This window comes from Pristiophorus japonicus, chromosome 15, assembly GCF_044704955.1.
Source record: "Pristiophorus japonicus isolate sPriJap1 chromosome 15, sPriJap1.hap1, whole genome shotgun sequence".
NCBI lineage: Eukaryota > Metazoa > Chordata > Chondrichthyes > Pristiophoridae > Pristiophorus > Pristiophorus japonicus.
The window spans coordinates 50,587,342-50,609,156 of record NC_091991.1 but is presented as its reverse complement, the minus strand read 5'-3'; the positions used below and the strand labels follow the sequence as shown (position 1 = coordinate 50,609,156).

The following is a 21,815-nucleotide window of genomic DNA, read 5'->3' as shown; positions in this document are numbered from 1 at the left end:
GCTATTGAGGGAGTGCAGCGAAGGTTCACCAGACTGATTCCCGGGATGGCGGGACTGACCTGTCAAGAAAGACTGGATCAACTGGGCTTGTATTCACTGGAGTTCAGAAGAATGAGAGGGGACCTCATAGAAACGTTTAAAATTTTGACGAGGTTAGATGCAGGAAGAATGTTCCCAATGTTGGGGAAGTCCAGAACCAGGGGACACAGTCTAAGGATAAGGGGTAAGCCATTTAGGACCGAGATGAGGAGGAATTTCTTCACCCAGAGAGTGGTGAACCTGTGGAATTCTCTACCACAGAAAGTTGTTGAGGCCAATTCACTAAATATATTCAAAAAGGAGTTCGATGAAGTCCTTACGACAAGGGGGATCAAGGGGTATGGTGAGAAAGCAGGAATGGGGTACTGAAGTTGCATGTTCAGCCATGAACTCATTGAATGGCCTACTCCTGCACCTATTTTCTATGTTTCTATGTTTCTAAGATACAGATCAGCCATGATCTAATTGAATGACAGGCGACACAGGATCGAGGGGGCTGAATGGCCTACTCCTGTTCCTTTGCTTGGAAAAAAATACTTTAGGTACTTTTTAGAATTGTCATGTCCAGGATTTTATGATTTTTACAGATTTTAAAAATAAGGGTTTAATTTTACTGTTTTTTTTTAAACAAAAACCTAGACAAAGGTTGGTTAATATGCTGAACACAAGCTGTTTCCCCCCCCCCCCCCCGCCACTGATTAAACAAACGGGATAATATCAATAGCTTGTCTAGATAATTGAACACTTAACATTTATTGTATTTGAATGTCCTATTATGAAAAGGATAAATTGAGAGCAGCTTTTTGAAACAAGAACAAGTCGGGCTTTTAAACAGACCACTGCAAAACCTTTAGAGCAGTTCAAAGTCGTGCTGGAGGAACCATTACAAGACCTTTTGTTTAAGTGAAGTAAGATGAGTTGTACTGATAGATTGAACTAAGAGAAAGTTATGATCAGATTCACGATGTTCAGTCTTTATGAAATAAAGCAGCTTATCTTGAGCCTTGCCTCATTGTGTTAACTTGGTAAGAGAGATTGATGAAGTGCACATGTGAAAGACGTGAATGTCTGGTTCCAGTCACAAGGGGTATTATAGCTACACCCCTGGATTACGCTATCATATAAGTAAATATAGAACGCTGTGAGTCAACTTCCATCAAATAAAGATGCTCAGACTGCTTACAGGAGTGACTGACTCGACAGAGCCCAAGAAGGTATTTACAGCAGACCTGAATTGATAATCTTCTACTGAACTTAGTAGCAAGAGATTTTTCGATGAACTCTATTGAGTGTTTTCTTTCTTCCAACCCACAGTGTACCATAGATGAATTTGTTCATCGAGGCATATAAATAGAAACATAGAAAATAGGTGCACCACCATTCAATAAGATCATGGCTGATCATTCACCTCCGTACCCTTTCCTGCTTTCTCTCCATACCCCTTGATCCCTTTAGCCGTAAGGGCCATATCTAACTCCCTCTTGAATATATCCAATGAACTGGCATCAACAACTCTCTCTGGTAGGGAATTCCACAGGTTAACAACTCTCTGAGTGAAGAAGTTTCTCCTCATCTTGGTCCTAAATGGCTTACTCCTTATCCTTAGACTGTGTCCCCTGGTTCTGGAGTTCCCCAACATCGTGAACATTCTTCCTGCATCTAACCTGTCCAGTCCCGTCAGAATTTTATATGTTTCTATGAGATCCCCCTCTCATCCTTCTAAACTCCAGTGAATACAGGCCCAGTCGATCCAGTCTCTCCTCATATGTCAGTCCTGCCATCCCGGGAATCAGTCTGGTGAACCTTTGCTGCACTCCCTCAATAGCCAGAACATCCTTCCTCAGAATTGGTGACCAAAACAGAACACAATATTCCAGGTAAGGCCTCACTAAGGCCCTGTACAACTTAAGTAAGAGCTCCCTGCTCCTATACTCAAATCCCCTAGCTATGAAGGCCAACATACCATTTGCTGCCTTCACCGCCTGCTGTACCTGCATGCCAACCTTCAATGACTGATGTATCATGACACCCAGGTCTCGCTGCACCTCCCCTTTTCCTAATCTGCCGCCATTCAGATAAATCTGCCTTCGTGTTTTTGCCACCAGAGTGGATAACCTCACATTTATCCACATTATACTGCATCTGCCATGCATTTGCCCACTCACCTAACCTGTCCAAATCACCCTGCAGCCTCTTAGTGTCCTCCTCACAGCTCACACCGCCACCCAGTTTAGTGTCATCTGCAAACTTGGAGATATTACACTCAATTCTTTCATTTAAATTATTGATGTATATTGTAAATAGCTGGGGTCTCAGCACTGAGCCCTGCGGCATCCCACTAGTCACTTCTGCCATTCTGAAAAGGACCCCAGCTATCTATCTACCCAAAAGGTGACACTGGCAGGCCCCTCCTGTTTCTCCTGTAAGATATGTCAACGGTTTACCTGGTCTTATCAAAGGTGCAACAATGCAGTAATCTGTGTTCTGGCTTTTGTTAAAGAAGTTGTGTATTATAAGCCAAACACCATTTTATGGAAGGTGGTAGCCACAAGGATCAGTAATGTTGGGATTCTGGAGGAATAAAGTTCAGGAAGAGAGATTGGGTCAAAATAACAAATTAAAATTAATACGACTAATGTAAAAGGGGAAAAAAAGACAGCAGGGATGTGTGTTTAAAATTTTATTTTAAATTAAATTTGTACTTGGCTGTTTAAATTTATAGTCTATGATTAATACAATAGTGATTAGTTTTATTGCTGTAACTGTAAATGTCGTCATTGCCATGCATGAGCTGGAAATTTACAAAACCGTCCAGCCCAAAGATGGACATTTTCCTGGTCATTTCTGGTCTATGGATTACAAATATGTGATCCTTTCCAGAGACAATTAAAACAGCCATATATGCACGAGCCAAAAGACCAGTGCTGACTGTATAGGAAATAAATTGGGACTATTTTCAAAACAGCAATCGCGTTGCACCTACTTTGTCTATGCAAGATGAATTTGATTGTTTTAACCATAGTTCCACAAGTTTAAAAATGAAAGTTGACTCAACATAGATGAAAACCATAATTGGTACTTTATCATCGTTTGGAAGGACTGGTTTAAATTACCAGAAGAAAATCAGACTCTTGCTCCCTTTTAGTTTGTTGTCTGGATGTGAGTCGCTGGCAAGGCTGCATTTATATTGTCCATCCCCAGGTACCTTGAGAAGGTGGCAATGGGCCTTACTGCTGCAGTCCCAGTGGTGGTGATGGTGCTGCCACAATGGTAGGGAATTTGGGATAGTGACACAGCAATAATGAATGAATGATGATGCATGTCCATCAGGATGGTGTGTGACTTGGGGAACTTGCAGATGTTGGTGACCCACTTGCTGTTCTTTTGGTGGTTTCACAGGTAGGAGGTGCTGCCAAAGTAACCTGTGAGTAGTTGCTGCAGTGAAACCTGTAGTGTTTTGCCACAGCTTGCTGGTGATGGGAGTGAATATTGAGTCCAATGGCAGGGATATTGACCAAGTGAATTGCTGTATGGTTGATGGTGTTGAGCATCAAGGTTTGGGTTCATCCAGGTGAGATGAGTGTGATGGAATACACAGACACTTGAGAGTTGTAGATGGTGGAGAGGCTTTGAAGTGTCTGGAGTGTACCCAGTCTGTGCCCTGCTCTTGTAGCCACCACTGTTGCTGATCAAATCGGCTTCTGGTCAGTGGTAATCTCGAAGATGTTGGATAGTGGGGAGCTCTGCGATGATGGTGCCGGTGAAGGTCATGAAGAGATAACTGGTCTTTCTCTTGTTCAATATGGCACCCCTATGGTGTGAATGTTGCCTTTCACTTGTCAGCCCAAGTCTGGATGTTACCGAGGTCCTGCTGTATCCAGGCACCATTATTAGAGGTATTGTGAATGGAGCTGAACACTGGAATCAGTCCCACTCCTAACTTTACAATGGACGGAAGTTCTTGAATGAAACAGTTGAAGATGGTGGAGCTGAGACGCTTCGATAACGGATTCTCCTCACTCCCGCCCTCCAAATATTGAGGACTCCGTACCAGCAGAGACACTAACTTGGGAGCAGCTATTCCTACTGCAATTTAAGATTTCTCCCCACAAAGCATAGAGGGTTTGAAAAGCTGCAACAACTTTTGGGCAGAGAGCTGCATCAGTTCACTTTTTAGTAGGTACCCAGTTGATCATCAGTCAATTCAAAGTGAGCTTTGTAGAAGGTCAGACTCTGTTCTTCGTTTTCTAAAGTAAGAAACCACTCAACAGCTTGTGCTATGAGCTAATAATTGGTGGTGACTCTGACCGTGCACATCTCCTGTGCCTCAGCCCTTCTCCAAACTTGTATGTGGGTCAGCACCTATAATCTCCCTGCTAGATTTAAGGACATTGACCGACATGCCTATATTTGTAGGTTGATCACATGACAGCCCCTCTTGTTTATGGTAAAAACAGAAAATGCTAGCTAGAAATTCAATCAGCATCTAAGAGCAAAAGCTGGCCTAATCTTGGATATGACCTCTTGTTCTGATGAAAAATGCTACCTTTTTTCTGCATATCCAGCATTTCTGCTTTTTTCAGATTTTCATTTTTTCATGTTTATCATATTTTAAGTATTGCTTGGATAATTGAAGACCTTATTCTCAATGAGTCATTTCTAATTACAACCAAGTTTATCCTAAAATAGATTTACTCAAAGAAGATGCTGTTGCATGTTGGAAGCTGAGGGACTGGCATGAACTGACTTTTTTTCAAGCTGTAAGGTCAGAAAAGCACAAAAAAGTCGATTGTTTTGGCTATAGTACTACAATATCAGGAGAATTTTCTACCCATTCTCCTATTAATTTGTTTGTTGGAAATGCAAAGTGGCTGGGGTTTTTTTTAAGACTGCAAGTTAGCCAGTTTAACCATTAGCTAATGTCTAAAGTGACCATGAGGAATAGAAACATAGACATAGAAACATAGAAAATAGGTGCAGGAGTAGGCCATTCGGCCCTTCTAGCCTACACCGCCATTCAATGAGTTCATGGCTGAACATTCAACTTCAATACCCCATTCCTGCTTTCTCGCCATACCCCTTGATCCCCCTAGTAGTAAGGACCTCATCTAACTCCTTTTTGAATATATTTAGTGAATTGGCCTCAACAACTTTCTGTGGTAGAGAATTCCACAGGTTCACCACTCTCTGGGTGAAGAAGTTCCTCCGCATCTCGGTCCTAAATGGCTTACCCCTTATCCTTAGACTGTGACCTCTGGTTCTGGACTTCCCCAACATTGGGAACATTCTTCCTGCATCTAACCTGTCTAACCCCGTCAGAATTTTAAATGTTTCTATGAGGTCCCCTCTCATTCTTCTGAACTCCAGTGAATACAAGCCCAGTTGATCCAGTCTTTCTTGATAGGTCAGTCCCGCCATCCCGGGAATCAGTCTGGTGAACCTTCGCTGCACTCCCTCAATAGCAAGAATGTCCTTCCTCAGGTTAGGAGACCAAAACTGTACACAATACTCCAGGTGTGGCCTCACCAATGCCCTGTACAACTGTAGCAACACCTCCCTGCCCCTGTACTCAAATCCCCTTGCTATGAAGGCCAACATGCCATTTGCTTTCTTAACCGCCTGCTGCACCTGCATGCCAGCCTTCAATGACTGATGTACCATGACACCCAGGTCTCTTTGCACCTCCCCTTTTCCTAATCTGTCACCATTCAGATAATAGTCTGTCTCTCTCTTTTTACCACCAAAGTGGATAACCTCACATTTATCCACATTATACTTCATCTGCCATGCATTTGCCCACTCACCTAACCTATCCAAGTCGCTCTGCAGCCTCACAGCATCCTCCTCGCAGCTCACACTGCCACCTAACTTAGTGTCATCCGCAAATTTGGAGATACTACATTTAATCCCCTCATCTAAATCATTAATGTACAGTGTAAACAGCTGGGGCCCCAGCACAGAACCTTGCAGTACCCCACTAGTCACTGCCTGCCATTCTGAAAAGTACCCATTTACTCCTACTCTTTGCTTCCTGTCTGACAACCAGTTCTCAATCCATGTCAGTACACTACCCCCAATCCCATGTGCTCTAACTTTGCACATCAATCTCTTGTGTGGGACCTTGTCGAACGCCTTCTGAAAGTCCAAATATACCACATCAACTGGTTCTCCCTTATCCACTCTACTGGAAACATCCTCAAAAAATTCCAGAAGATTTGTCGAGCATGATTTCCCTTTCACAAATCCATGCTGACTTGGACCTATCATGTCACCTCTTTCCAAATGCACTGCTATGACATCCTTAATAATTGATTCCATCATTTTACCCACTACCGATGTCAGGCTGACCGGTCTATAATTCCCTGTTTTCTCTCTCCCTCCTTTTTTTAAAAAGTGGGGTTACATTGGCTACCCTCCACTCCATAGGAACTGATCCAGAGTCAATGGAATGTTGGAAAATGACTGTCAACGCATCCACTATTTCCAAGGCCACCTCCTTAAGTACTCTGGGATGCAGTCCATCAGGCCCTGGGGATTTATCAGCCTTCAATCCCATCAATTTCCCCAACACAATTTCCCGGCTAATAAGGATTTCCCTCAGTTCCTCCTCCTTACTAGATCCCCCGACCCCTTTTTTAACCGGAAGGTTGTTCGTGTCCTCCTTCGTGAATACTGAACCAAAGTACTTGTTCAATTGGTCCGCAATTTCTTTGTTCCCCGTTATGACTTCCCCTGATTCTGACTGCAGGGGACCTACGTTTGTCTTTACTAACCTTTTTCTCTTTACATATCTATAGAAACTTTTGCAATCCGTCTTAATGTTCCCTGCAAGCTTCTTCTCATACTCCATTTTCCCTGCCCTAATCAAACCCTTTGTCCTCCTCTGCTGAGTTCTAAATTTCTCCCAGTCCCCAGGTTCGCTGCTATTTCTGGCCAATTTGTATGCCACTTCCTTGGCTTTAATACTATCCCTGATTTCCCTTGATAGCCACGGTTGAGCCACCTTCCCTTTTTTATTTTTATGCCAGACAGGAATGTACAATTGTTGTAGTTCATCCATGCGGTCTCTAAATGTCTGCCATTGCCCATCCACAGTCAACCCCTTAAGTATCATTCGCCAATCCATCCCAGCCAATTCACGCCTCATACCTTCAAAGTTAGCCTTCTTTAAGTTCTGGACCATGGTCTCTGAATTAACTGTTTCATTCTCCATCCCAATGCAGAATTCCACCATATTATGGTCACTCTTCCCCAAGGGGCCTCGCACAACGAGATTGCTAATTAATCTTCTCTCATTACATAACACCCAGTCTAAGATGGCCTCCCCCCTAGTTGGTTCCTCGACATATTGGTCTAAAAAACCATCCCTTATGCACTCCAGAAAATCCTCCTCCACCGTATTGCTTCCAGTTTGGTTAGCCCAATCTATGTGCATATTAAAGTCACCCATTATAACTGCTGCACCTTTATTGCATGCACCCCTAATTTCATGTTTGATGCCCTCCCCAACATCACTACTACTGTTTGGAGGTCTGTACACAACTCCCACTAACGTTTTTTGCCCTTTGGTGTTCTGCAGCTCTACCCATATAGATTCCACATCATCCAAGCTAATGTCCTTCCTAACTATTGCCTTAATCTCCTCCTTAACCAGCAATGCTACCCCACCTCCTTTTCCTTTTATTCTATCCTTCCTGAATGTTGAATACCCCTGGATGTTGAGTTCCAGCCCTGATCATCCTGGAGCCACGTCTCCGTAATCCCAATCACATCATATTTGTTAACAGCTATTTGCACAGTTAATTCATCCACCTTATTGCGGATACTCCTTGCATTAAGACACAAAGCCTTTAGGCTTGTTTTTTTAACACCCTCTGTCCTTTTAGAATTTTGCTGTACAATGGCCCTTTTTGTTCTTTGCCTTGGGTTTCTCTGCCCTCCACTTTTCCTCATCTCCTTTCTGTCTTTTGTTTTTGCCTCCTTTTTGTTTCCCTCTATCTCCCTGCATTGGTTCCCATCCCCCTGCCATATTAGTTTAACTACTGTATGTCTATAAATTGCATGTTGTACTTAACAAAACTGCTAAATTAATATAACAAGTTTTCAGCTAGCATCTAGCCAGGTATTATCTTCAGTTCGCAGTATAAAATTTGACTCTTGCCCTGCAGTATTTTTCCTAATTAATTGAAAGAAGAAATTTGCAAATGCAGTTTCATACTTGTTGTAATATTCAACTGCGTACATAATGGGCCCGAGTTGCTCCTGTTTTTTTTGGAGCAACTGGTTTAGAATGGAGTATCTTAGCAATTGCAATTCTCAGCATTTAGTTTGCTCTAGTTCTAGTCAGTTAGAACAGTTTCACTTTGGAACAGATTTTTTTTTCAAAAGGGAGTGTGTCCAGCCACTTAAGCCTGTTTTGAAAGTTTAGGCAGTGAAAACTTACTCCAAACTAACTTAGGATGGAGTAAGTGAAGATTTTTGTATGCTCAGAAAAACCTTGCCTACACTTTACAAATTAGGCATAGGGAATGAGGGGGGGTGGCAGGGGTGAAGGGAAGTAATTAAATTCTACAATCATTCAACAGTCATACTTATATAAATAAAGATCCAACCTGAATAAAAATTTATAAAGAAAGCAAAGATTAAATATTCCATGTTCCTACCTGTGTGAAGCAGCAGCAGCCTTCGAGCTGCAGTGCTTCAGGCAGGCCTTCCTTCCATCAGCGGCTGGACGGCAGCCGAAGAAAGAGCAAGCAGCTTTCGAGCTGCGAAGGGGACTGAGGCCATTCGACCAGGGAGAGGCAGCCAGATAGACACTTTTAAACTTAAATTTGCAGAATGGGTGCTGTATTCTCAACACCACGTATTATGCAATGGTTCGCCATCAATTCACTGCATAGGAGAAAATTGATTAGAGCTCACCGCACCAGGAACGTCATAACCTGCAGGTTGATGGGCAGGAGACCTTGCCCATATCGAGCCAGGCGCTCGTACCTGGACATGGGCAAGGCTGATTGTGTCAAAAAGCTGCATTTCCGCAGAGAAGTTGTCGCTGAGATCTGTGATATGCTGAGAGCAGATTTGCAGCCCAGAAGCAGAACGCCAACTGCCTTGTCTGTTGCAGTGAAGGTAACAGCTGCACTTTCTATGCCTCATGATCGTTTCAGGCGACAACTGGAGATGTGTGTGCCATCTCTCAACGTGCAATACATGCCTGCATTTACCAGGTCACGGCTGCACTGTATGCGCGAAGGAATGACTTCATCAATTTCCCAATGATCGCACAAGCGATCCATGAGAGGGCTGTGGGCTTCTTCAGGATTGCCGGCTTCCCAAAGGTACAGGGCTGTATTGATTGTACCCACATAGCCTTGCGAGCACCTGTGGAGGATTCTGAGCAGTACCAGAATAGGAAAGGTTTCCACTCCATCAATGTGCAGCTCGTGTGTGACGACAAGCAGCGCAGCATGTCAGTCGATGCGAGGTACCCTGGCAGCACCCATGATGCGTTCATCCTATGCGACAGCGTTATATCTGACATGTTTGAGCAGCAGTCAGAAGGGCAGAGCTGGCTACTGGGAGACAAAGGATACGGCCTGACTACCTGGCTCATAACACCCCGACGCGTGACACGGACAGAAGCTGACCGTCAATACAACATGGCGCACATTGCGACGCATAGCATCATTGAGAGGACCATTGGCACATTGAAATCGCGACCATTCCGGAAGACACTTGCGATACTCTCCTCAGATTGTCGGTCACTTCACTGTTGTGTGCTGCATGCTCCATAACTTAGCCATCGTGAGGCAGCAGGAGCTGGTAGTGGAACCAGAAGACCGACGTGAGGGTCCAGTGCCTGATGATAGTATTACAGAACAGCAGGATGTGGGTGATGACGATCAGGAAAGCATGCAAGTGCCTGATGCCGGAGCACGAGGTCGGAGGAGGGCTGTCCATCTAGTCCCTTTAAAAATGGCCGAGTGCCAATGTTTATGTGCCACTGCGCATGCGCGCACGCTCCAATGCGCACGCGCAGGGTTGCCGGCACGATGTTGCCTTATTTAAATTAGCCCCGCCACCCACTACTTATAGAATCACCGCGAGTCTGTTGCTCCGCCCCCTGCTGTTCTGTGCGCGCCGCGCCAAGCTGCTGAAGACCTGCAGGGAGCCTGAGAATATGCAAATATTTTTTCGACGCACTTTCCAGCGCGAAAAACGGGCGTCCAGGTCGGGGCTGTGCCATTCTAGGCGCAGCCCGAAACTTGGGCCCAATCATACAGCCACTCCCTAGTCACTCTTTTTGAATGTTATTTATTTAATGAGTTTTATGAGCATTGTCATGTTACTGCAGTTTCCAGACACATCCCTGCCAGATCTGGCAGCACCCAGCCTGACCGTTGTAGAAATTAACACATGCACCCAGTTCCGTGTTTCTCTCTTTGTTCGTAGAACAACTGGCTGCACTCTTTTTTTTTTTTCAAGGTTCACAAATCCTAGGTAAGGAAAAGCTGAACCTCTAATACTTGTAAAACTGAATTTAAGTAAGCTGCTTTGATGGAAAGAGTTTCAATTAGATTGTGTAGCTTGCAGACGTTAGCCCATTTATCAACTTTTATAAAGGTCGGGTGATTCACGTTTCCAGATTACTGCGAGGCAGTGAAGATGAAAATCTACCCCGATGTTTTTTATGTACACCCAAGCTAGTTGGATCTAAACTTGAATGAAGAGGATTGGATTGATGTTTATCCTGTAACTTTCTTTTTGGACCTGTTTTGAGATGCCAGAAGAACAAAACTTTGGGCAATTGATGTCACTATATTGTAATGATTTAACTGAGTTATTGCAGTAATATCCAAGGGAAGGTGTCATTAATCCGAAGCTATCATTTGAGTCCGTATCTATACAGAAACAACCATCTGAATTTACAGTGCGTTTCTGCTAACATCAATCAAGTTGCCATTGGGATCAATTGTGGGGACTTTTTGTAGCTTTTACTATTTCCCTTGCATATAATATTGAAGAGTTCTTATTTATTTAAAAATGCAAATTTTAATCTTTAGCAAACCATTAACTATAAATAATGGATTTTCAACTGTCAGGATCCTGTGAAAATATTTAAGTATTTCAGAAATGAAAGGGGTGGGGCATTGCTGTGGTGCCATGGAGCAGACTCTAACTAGCTTTCTATTCTGAACCATTGATCTTGGAGGTATCCTGAGGGTGTGCCATCTCCGAGTGAGGAGGGAGAATTTGAGGAAGGAGAATTTGAGGATAGGTTTGCACCATGGCAGCCCTTAGTGCCTGTTGGCTACTTGGGCATTAGTAGTGGCCTAGGGGCAATGCTATTGTGGGGAAAAGGAATTTTAAAAATACCATTAAATGTAATCCGACACAATATCCCATATATTCTATTTTTACTTCAACGGAATTTTGATTGACATTCGATCGGACTCTCAAGGGAACATTTGAATCTAACCCGCCCCGGGGGAAACTGACTAGATCCCTACAGTTGAAAATCCATTATTTATAGATTAGATCAGCAATGCTGATTAGATCAGAAATCCCACCCGATTTTTACTCTCCATTTGAAGTCAATGGAAGGTGATATTGGACAGGGTGTAAAACTGGCGTTCCACCCGATCCCATGGGATTCCCTCCCATGAAGTTATGTTAAAATGACCCCCTGAGAATCTCATCAAATGTCAATCAAAAATTCCACTTTAAACATTTTAAGATTGTGAATAGTAACCACAGTACTTTGGAATTCCTTCTAAAAATAAGCACTTCAGTCATTCTAGCCAATTGACTCTTCCTCTTCTCAAATTGGCAGTCTCTTGTGCATTTTCCTGTTCACATTGTTGATTGTTTAACTGTTGCTAATGGTAGAATGCTTTCAGGCATTGCTGAAAGATATACAAAAACAAAATACTGCAGATGCTGGAATCTGGAATAAAAACAGAAAATGCTGGAAATCTCAGCGGATCAGGCAGCATCTGTGGAGAGAAAGCAGAGTTAAAGTTACAGGACAAAGACTGAAAGGGGAAGGGGCAGAAAGAACAAAAGGGAAGGTCTGTGATGGGATGGAAGGCAGGAGAGATTAGAGAGACAAAGGGGATGATTGGCTGAATTGAAATGGTAATGCCAGGAGTTAGAAAAACATTAGTCAAGATAGGGTGTGAATGGAGGAACAATGACAAGCTGCCATTAGAGACGAAGAGAAGAAAAAAAACAAGCTCCGGGTGGGGTGGGGGGGAAGGGAGCCAAAGATTGGCAGCGGTTACGCTCTGAAATTGTTGAACTCAATGTTGAGTCCAGAAGGCTGAAAAGTGCCTAAACAAAAGATGAGGTGCTGTTCCTCAAGCTTGCGTTGAGCTTTGTTGGAGCAGTGTAGGAAACAAGAGGACGGAGAGGTGGGAGTGGAGTGGAGAATTAAATTGACAGGCAATCGGAAGCTCGGGGTCACACTAGCGGACTGAACGGAGGTGTCCACAAAATGGTCACCCAATCTACACTTGGTCTCCCCAATGTAGAGGAGACCACATAGTGAGCAGCGAATACAGTATACTAAATTGAAAGAAGTACAAGTAAATCGCTGTTTCACCTGGAAGGAGTGTTTGGGGCTCTGGATAGTGGGAAGGGAGGAGGTAAAAGGGAAGGTGTTGCATCACCTGCGCTTGCACGGAAAGGTGCCATGGGAAGGGGAGGGACTGCTGGGGGTGACTGCGGAATGGACTAGGGTGTCGCGGAGGGAGCGGTCCTTTCAGAATGCTGAGGGGAGGGGAAGATGTGATTGGTGGTGGGATCACACTGGAGGCGACGGAAATGGCGGACGATGATCCGTTGAACGTGGAGGTTGGTGGGTGAAAGGTGAGGACAAGGGGAACCCTGTCATGGTTCTGAAGGAAGGGGTGAGAGCAGAGGTGCGGAAAATAGAACAGACGCGGCCGAGGACTATGTTGACCACAGCAGAGGGGATTCCTCTGTTGAGGAAAAAGGAAGACCTGTCAGACACTAGTGTGAAAGGTGGTGTCGTCAGAGCAGATGCAACAGAGACTGAGAAACTGGGAGAATGAAATGGAGTCCTTACAGGATGCGGGGTTGGAGGAAGTGTAGTCCAGGTAGCTGTGGGAGTCAGTGGGCTTATAGTGGATACTGATCGAATGCCCATCCCCAGAGATGGAGACGGAGAAGTCGAGGAAGAGAAGGGAAGAGTCGGAGATGGACTATGTGAAGGTGAGGGAAGGGTGGAAATTGGATGCAAAATGCATGACATTTTCAAGTTCAGTGCGAGAGCAGGAAACGGCACAGATACAGTCATCAATGTACCTTTTAAGAGGTGAGTGAGGGACCCGAGTAGGACTGGAACAAAGAATGTTCCACATATCCCACAAAAAGGCAGGCATAGCTAGGACTCATGCGGGTTCTCATAGCAACACCTTTAATTTGGAGGAAGTGAGTGGAGTTAAAGAAGTTGTTCAATGTGAGAACAAGTTCAGTCAGGTGGAGGATGGGGACTGGTTGGGCCTCTGTTCGAGGTTGAAGCGGAGCGCCCTCAGGCCATCCTGGTGGGGAATGGAAGTGTAGAGGGATTGGACATCCATAGTGAAAAGAAGACAGATAGGGCCGGTAAACTGTTAGTGATGGAAGGTGTCGGAGGAGTCGCGGATATAGGTGGGAAGAGAGTGGACAAGAGGGGAAAAAAAGTCAAGATAGGAAGAAATAAGTTCTGTTGTTAGGTTGATATGGGTTGACTGCAGGTTTTTATTTATTTTATTTCTGGTTTTTGTAGCTTGTAAAATAGTAAATAACTACCCTTTTTTAAGTCTGACCATCTAGACATTTGTTTCTACTGGGAAAGATTAACTGTCTTTCTATACTCGTGTAATCTGTTAACCAAACCCTGGCTGTATTTTAGCATTTACGGACCTTTGTTCTCATTGTAGTGTGGACAATACCTTTCATCCAGTCATCTCTGTTTGAATATTACAGTATATTTTAAGGGGAAAGTAAAATATTTTGTTGGAGAGTTTTTGACTTTTGCACTGCAATCTCCATTTCTCTTTCTCTTCTCCCCCGCCCCCCTTCCCCCCCCCCCCCCCCCAACCAAAGTTGTGAACTTGCTGTGTGGAGATTATCATCATCATCATAGGCGGAATCGAGGAAGACTTGCTCCACTCTAAAAATGAGTCCTTGGTGGTTGAACAGTCCAGTATGAGAACCACAGTCCCTGTCACAGGTGGGACAGATAGTCGTTGAGGGAAAGGGTGGGTGGGACAGGTTTGCCGCACGCTCTTTCCGCTGCCTGCGCTTGATTTCTGCATGCTCTCGGCGATGAGTGGAGATGTGAGACCATCAGCTGACATTCTTCCTCCGTGCATAATTGGTACTCCAGTACTTTTACCTCAATCATCAGACTGAGGTAATGTCTGACTGTTGAAGTATTAAAATGACTTTATGGTGCAGATTGCTTTGATGAAGTATTAATCAGAAGCCTCCTCACAATGGGAATTATGTAGTTGCATTTAAAAAAAAAAAAGAGGAATGTCAAAGGATATGGATGTGAGCTGGAAAAGGAATTGGACTAGGGATGCGTGGAGAAAACACCAGTATAGACTTGATAGGCTAATGGCTTGTTTATGTGCTGTAATATTCTATAATGCTACATGTTTACACCTTAAAACGTCATATGAAAGGACACTAATATCGGAGTACTTTATGCAAGTAGGATGTCTGATTTCATCACCCCCTCCACCCAAGTCAAACAATAATGCTTGCCTAAGGTAAATGTTCAGCTTGCAGGCAAATCGCCTTACCAATGCGATTTACCTGGCAATAAAAATTGCCATAAGACTCTAGGCAAAGAAGCGATTAGCATATAGGGAAATAAAATGAGTAAGAGTTGTTGCCCTAGAAATGCAGCTAACCAACTTCAGAACTTAATGGCATAATTTTAGGAAATTAATTATAGTTTTTGATCCACATTTAAAAACAAAAGGAGGGTCCATCTGCTTTGTTTCTGGCAGACAATAGTAGTGGACATCTATTCTTGCTCAGTTTCTATCTTACATGTTTTGGTCATGAGCTTTATTAGCTAGGGAAGGTACCAGAGTTGATCCCCAGTCTTTGCTAAGATGGCTGATCTCCAGTGAAGCCACATTGGATGCAATACAATTGGCCTCTTGTTCCTGCAACTAAGCGAGAGAAAAATCAGCGAAGATCCTGCTCATTATCTAGTAATTTGTGCTGAAAAGTGCAGATTTATGGACAGCTTCAGGGCAGGATCAGTGATGTGCCCAAAGGTTGTCTAGATGAAGAATGGGTATGGATGAGCTACAGGGTTGCAAGTGTCTGTAGAGGAGGAGGGAGAAGGAGGAGGAGGAAGAAGAAACATGAGGTATGTTGATACCTGTATTAAAATAACAAAATTTGCTACATAATTGTGTAAATATTAGTTGGGAACCTACTCTAATTAAAAATGTAGCATTTATTGAATCTGAGAAATTAGGTAGTGTTTTAATATTGGATTTTCTACTTGCAAACATTGATTTAGCCTGTATGCTTACAGTAATTATCCTGCACCCAAATGCCACTGAATTTCATACAATGGAATTAAATGCAAGGAATGATCCTGTTATAGGAATTGCAGTTCAGTCACCCATGAAGCTGTCCAGTCCTAAATTATAATGGAAATGTTTTGCCTGAGGTTGAATGTTTCTGCCCTGCTGCACTATTATACAAGCTTTTATCCAACTTCAATGATGCTAAATTGAATTAGTCCTTGCAAAATCAAATTGTTTTCTAGCAAGAATTTAGAATATTTAAGATTTCTAGTTCACACAATAGTGATGTCAGTAAACCATATTATTATGTGGCTGTTTTAACAACCTCATTTTTATATGGGCTCACAAATTGTGTGGAGGTTTAACTCTGACTTTTGTGGCTGAGGGGAAGAGAGCCAATGAGATTTCACTTATAAATTCTATTTTGTATAAAGCTGGACTATCTTGTAATGAAGACTTTATTGCAATTAATCCTTCCTAAATAAATTGCCTCTTGGGTTTTCCTTCCTTTTTATAGTACCGTAATCCTCTAAAGAAGTACAAGGTCACGAGTTGCCCTGCAGGATAAGTTTCTAGCTTCCACCCTTGCAGATGTTGCACGCATTTCTCCCTGATTAGTATACTGGCAGAGCTACTACACTTCCGTTCTCTTGGCCCTCCTGATAGCCATGCTGAGCAGTTAGACTTGAGTCTTTTGGTACAAGAGATGAGCGAGAAAGCAAAAAACTTGTGACCACTGAAACTTGAAAACTCGTACATTTATAATATTTTTAAAACTGGGCAGGTCAGCCGGCCTGTGTTGCTTAAACATAGTAGAAAATACCATACAAATTTGGACTGCAGAAGAGGCTATTTGATCTATTTTTCTCCAGCTTTTTGTAGAGCTTTCCAGAACCAATCCCGCTCCCCCACTTTTTCTCCTGTATCTTCCTCTGCTTCAGATATTTATCCAATTTTCCCTTGAAGGGTGCAATGGTCTCTGCCTCAGATATTCACTGTACAGAGTATTCCATACTCCAGCAACTCTTAATATTCCTAACTGCTCTCCTCATTTTCTCTGGACCACCGTGGGTAACTAAGCAGGGGTGGGGGAGAACCTTACTGTCACTTTTAATATCTAAACTTATAAGATGATGAGGAGGCTTGACAAGGTGGATGCAGAGAGGATGTTTCCACTGATGGGGGAGACCAGAAGTAGGGGGCATAATTTTAGAATAAGGGATCGCCCATATAAAACTGAGATAAGGAGAAATTTCTTCTGAGGGTTGTAAATCTGTGGAATTCGCTGCCTCGGAGAGCTGTGGTAGCTGGGTCATTGAATAAACTTAAGATATAGATAGACTGTTTCTTAACCGATTTTAAGGGGAAAGGTTATGGGGAGCGGGCAGGGAAGTGGACCTCAGTCCATGATCGGATCAGTCCATGATCGGATCAGCCATGATCGTATTAAATGGCGGAGCAGGCTCGAGGGGCCGTATGGGCTACTCCTGCTCCTATTATGTTCTTGCATGTCCTAAACATCATTAGAGTATATGTCCCATTTTATTATGTTTTTATTCATGCATGACACGTTAAAAAATTTTTTATTGAGGACTTGTGACTATAATGCTGTCCACAAGGGGGTGTACATTGTACCAAATAGTATTTTCATCATAAGTCTAAAGTGAAGTATTTAAAACCATTGTAAAACTGAAAATGCACTTGTTTAATAGTACTTTTATCATGTTGAATTGAAAACCCACATTCGTGTCCCCATATAGGATTTATTTCTATGCTCATTTTGTTCAGTTTTTACAGCTGTGGCTGAGAGTTTATCCAGTGAACAGGCAAGCACCCAAAACCAAGAAGGTCCAAGGAAAGATCCTTGGTTCTTTACTGAACAAATTGATCTCTGCTCTGTTGCCAGCAGTAGTATTACAGTTGGTCTTTTGTTCTGGTTAGGGAGGGCAAATTAGCCAGCACCTCAACACTTGTGATGCCCAAAAGAAGGCATTAACCTCTGGAATTAGTTATTAAATTAATTGATCCTGATTAAATTGTACCTCTTGTTGAGTGATCATGGAGCAATTGAATAATTGCCGAGATTTTCAGTCAGAGCGTTCTGTCTGCTGTTATTTTTAATGAGGAATGCAGTCTTGGAGCTGGTAAACAGCAACATTTGGGATAGAATATTAAAAACAATAGCACACCATTTGCTTCTATTTCCAACAGTACTGATGTGGATGTTTGCATGTTCCAGACTTGTGGTACAGGAGCAAATTCACAAATATAGATGGCGCTAAGTGGGCAAGTTTTATATAGTGAAGTAAAAGTTCCAACATTTGATTTGGTATAGGCTGTATAAATGTGTGTGATGATTCTGTGGCCCTTTTCTATAAGATAAATTGTTAGCATGTATATCTGAAGCAGTGGTACAATTTGGGAGCTTTCATTTTGTGAACATCACTGAGCAGTGTTCCCTGATGGGAGGGAGATTTGGACTCCAGTTTAACTGCCACTTTGTCATGCTGCAGTTACCTTTTTTTTAAAAAGTTCTCATAGCTTTCTACTTTCAGTTAGCCTAAATTGATTTAATTGGTTCAGGGAGAGAACAAATTGGAATCGGATTTTAATTTGCAACATTAAAAATTGTGACCGAAATAAGGCTTGCACCAAAATATTCCGACATTGTGCATCTATTGTAGCAGCTCTTAAAATTGTTCTGTAGACTTTGATCAGGATTCCTCCCCCCCCCCCCCCCCCCCCCAGCCACCGCCACGGCTATCATATTGTCAATGTAACAATTGCATTACTGTTTTCCAACTTCTTGTGCTTCACACAAACGATGTGGATTGATGCGCACTCCAGTTTTCCTTCCTTTTTTCCACCCACCAACATTGGGAATTGCACATATAAATGTGCATCCTTCATAGGCCAGTGCATTTATCCCAATACATTATCATTGGGTTACAAGGTCAGATTATCAATGCAAAAAAACTCCAATCTGATTAAGGTTTGACAGAAGCATGTGATTTGTAGAAAAGAAAATGTGTTTAATGCGCTAGTTTTCAATCTGCATTTGTTCTTCCTAGGGGACTGTTTTCAGTCTGGACTCTGAAGAGGAAGAACAAGGAGAAACAGTAGATGATAGTAATGATATTTACATCTTAACTAGTGACAACTCCGGTCAAGTAAGTCCTCCTGAACCACTAACAGTTACCAGTTCCTGGCAGGCAGCTAGCTTGCCAACTTCACTGACTACTAGCCAGAGCTGGCATACTGAAGGCTTGCCTGTTTCTATTGGAACAGAGTCTTGGCAACAGTTATCCATAGACCCAGAGGACATGAAGAGCTTGGACAGTAATGGTGGTGGCGAAGAGAGAAGTGAAAACAATTCTTCTAATTCTGATATTGTCCATGTGGAAAAGGAAGAGATTGCTGAAGCTGTTGAGAGCCAGGAAGTGGAGCTAAAGACTCCAGTGTCTAGAGCGGCAATAGAGTCAGAATCTCTACCTGCGCAACAGACTGCACCATTGGTGGGTCAGCCTTCTGCTGAAGTAGAGAAAACTGATCCTTTATCAGTACTGGGCCCAATAGCAACCCCTGAAATAGAGGGAAAAACTGTAAAACCAGCAGAAGAAAAGGCTTCTGAATCCAGCGAACTGCATCAATCAACCTCACTGCAAGAAATAAGAAAGCAATTGGATGAGATTAAAAGAGGTGTCTGGGAAGATGTCCCAAAAACCAAACTGGAAGAAGTTGTTATTGAAAAGGGGGGAAAAGTTGAAATGACTCCACTGGCTGAGCCAGAGGATACTGAAGCGATTGTTCCTGCAAAAACAAGCACATCTGTTTTGTTTTATGGTGGAGCTGCTGCTTTTGCAATGCTGGCTGTAGCAGTGGGAGTGGCTCTAGCCTGGAGAAGAAGGTTTTAATAAGTGAACAGTTCACTATTGAGCAGAGTAATTGGGAAGGCTTTCTGTTCTACAATTAATTTTTGTGACACTAATTAAGCCTATTTATTCAGTTGCATTGCAGAACATGTGATCAATGAGGAAAACCATGGTTAATAAGGGTAAATAATCAACACATACTGGCCAGTTTAAGGAGATTGTGGAGTGCAGGAGATGTTCTAAATTATGCAATAGAATCTTTAAGAATGAAAATGCTGGTAAATTTCAAAATAACACCTAAAGTGTTAAATCACTGTAGAGGAAAGAAGCCTTTGGTGAAACTGGAAGGGTTGATATGGAAAAGAACTGTTAAAAGTTCCTTTTCTGGGGAACTAAGTATTCAGGTCTAGGTTAACCAAGACCTCCTTTTATAAACTGAATTAATTCATTCTTGCTGTCATCTTGATTCTTATTTGCTGTAACACTGTTTTCCAATTTTAAGATGTTAGCCTTGAGCAATGTGACTATAGTTTGAGTTCATTCAGTTGCACCATGACCATTTATATAAGGTTTATCTTTGCTTGTATATTTTACTTTTTCCCCCTTCTCCACTTGCATTTACTTTGATTTATTTCTTTTCATAGACAATGGAACATTTTTCATTAACTAATAAAGCAAAAACTTCATTGATCGAATGTGTTGGTGCATTAGGTTAAAAGTGAGATTTAATGTAGTTGTTGATTTCCTATTACTACTGCTGCTGATGCCAAGACAGTGGATGTGGTGGTCCGTTTCTTCATCTGGCAGTTCATTTCGGTTGTACTTAGTTGAAAGCACTCGTGTAACCTTAATTATACTAATAGAGGTGTTCCCATGTGAGACAACACCAAAAGAAATTGATTTCAAAAGCAACTGAAAGGTGGTTTTCTAAGTGCCAGCTTTGCAATTTGTACTGAATTTCATAAATGAGTCATGACAATAAAACATGGACTATTTTGTGGGTGTAAGATTATTTATGCCAAACTGTCTGAATTCACAGCATTGTTGAAAGTCTTATTTGTGGTTTAAGAACATAATAGCAGGAGTAGGCCACCTTGCCCCTTGAGCCTGCTCCCCCATTTAATAAGATCATGGCTGATCTGGTCATGGACTCAGCTCCACTTCCCATAACCCTTTGAAAGAACCAAAACTGCTGCAATATTTAAACTTTCCTTTCATGCTACCTAAAGAAACCAGCAACTTGTACGATAGCCACATCCATAAATTAAATGTAGCTATCTGATTTTTTAAAAATTCATTGGCTGTAAAGCGCTTTGAGACGTCCGGTGGTCATGAAAGGCACTGTAAGCAAGTAGTTCTTTTATTTAAAAACATTATTTCCTACAGTAATTGTAGGATGTACCTTCTGCTTTGGAAATGTAGTTATTTCTGGTTGCAACTGGGTTGTTGTTGCCTGCATTAAGCTGTGGGAAATCTGATTTGCCTATAGGCATTTTTAGTGGAATTTGCATTTTTTTTTTCCTTTGTGCTCTTAGCAGCCACCAGCAAGACTTGTTCAGTTGTCTCAGGCTGTACCTTATTTATGTAATGCACTATAATGTAAAAGTGAAATGTAGTGTAGGCATACAAATTTTCTAAACACACTTGGTGTAATACATAGGTGTTTATTCAGTAGACAAACTGATACACTAGACCAGTCCTTCATGAATTTCTCACCATCTCTTTTGGGAGCAAGCAGATGATGCCTGTGTAACTAATGTCTGTTAATACATTTTAATGTTTTGTACTAACTATTGTATTTCTTTGGTATTATGCTGCTTAATCTGGTTTAAAATGTTTTTTATTCACGCAATGAAATTTCAAAGCTATTTATGCTGTAGTAATATTGGATACTCCAGTCGTTATTGCATCATGCTGTGCTGCCAAGTGGGGGGAGCCCATGTGATCTGGATCAATGTCTGACATGCTAGTTCCAATGCCAAATAATCAGCAAACTTGCCATTCATATTGAACTAATGTCATGCAGTTGGTTTCAACTTATTTTCTGCTCAGCATGTTGGGTACATTATACTGTTGAATAATTCCAGAATTAAGCTTCAACAGGTACTCTTATAATTCAAATTACATTTTAATTTTAATTTTAATACTTAAAGATTTAGTGCTCATTTAGATTTAGTATAATAGAAAATAGGTGCAGGAGTAGGCCATTCAGCCCTTTGAGCCTGCACCACCAAACATAAGATCATGGCTGATCATTCACCTGAGTACCCCTGGTTACAAAAAAGCATTTCTTTCCTTAAACTTTCACGTTTGTGTATTAGTGATTGAAATATTTTCCCTA

The 21,815-nt window shown here is 42.2% G+C and overlaps 1 protein-coding gene across 1 annotated transcript in view; it reads left to right on the top strand.

The window, feature by feature from the left end:
* bcl2l13 (BCL2 like 13) overlaps nt 1-20,470 on the top strand; it is a 41,089-nt gene extending 20,619 nt beyond the window's left edge. Inside the window, exon 7 of the mRNA XM_070900422.1 lies at nt 18,674-20,470. Coding sequence (XP_070756523.1) covers nt 18,674-19,516 — 843 coding nt within the window. The 3' untranslated portion in view covers nt 19,517-20,470. The remainder of the gene's footprint in view (nt 1-18,673) is intronic.
* The last annotated feature ends 1,345 nt before the right edge of the window (nt 20,471-21,815 follow it).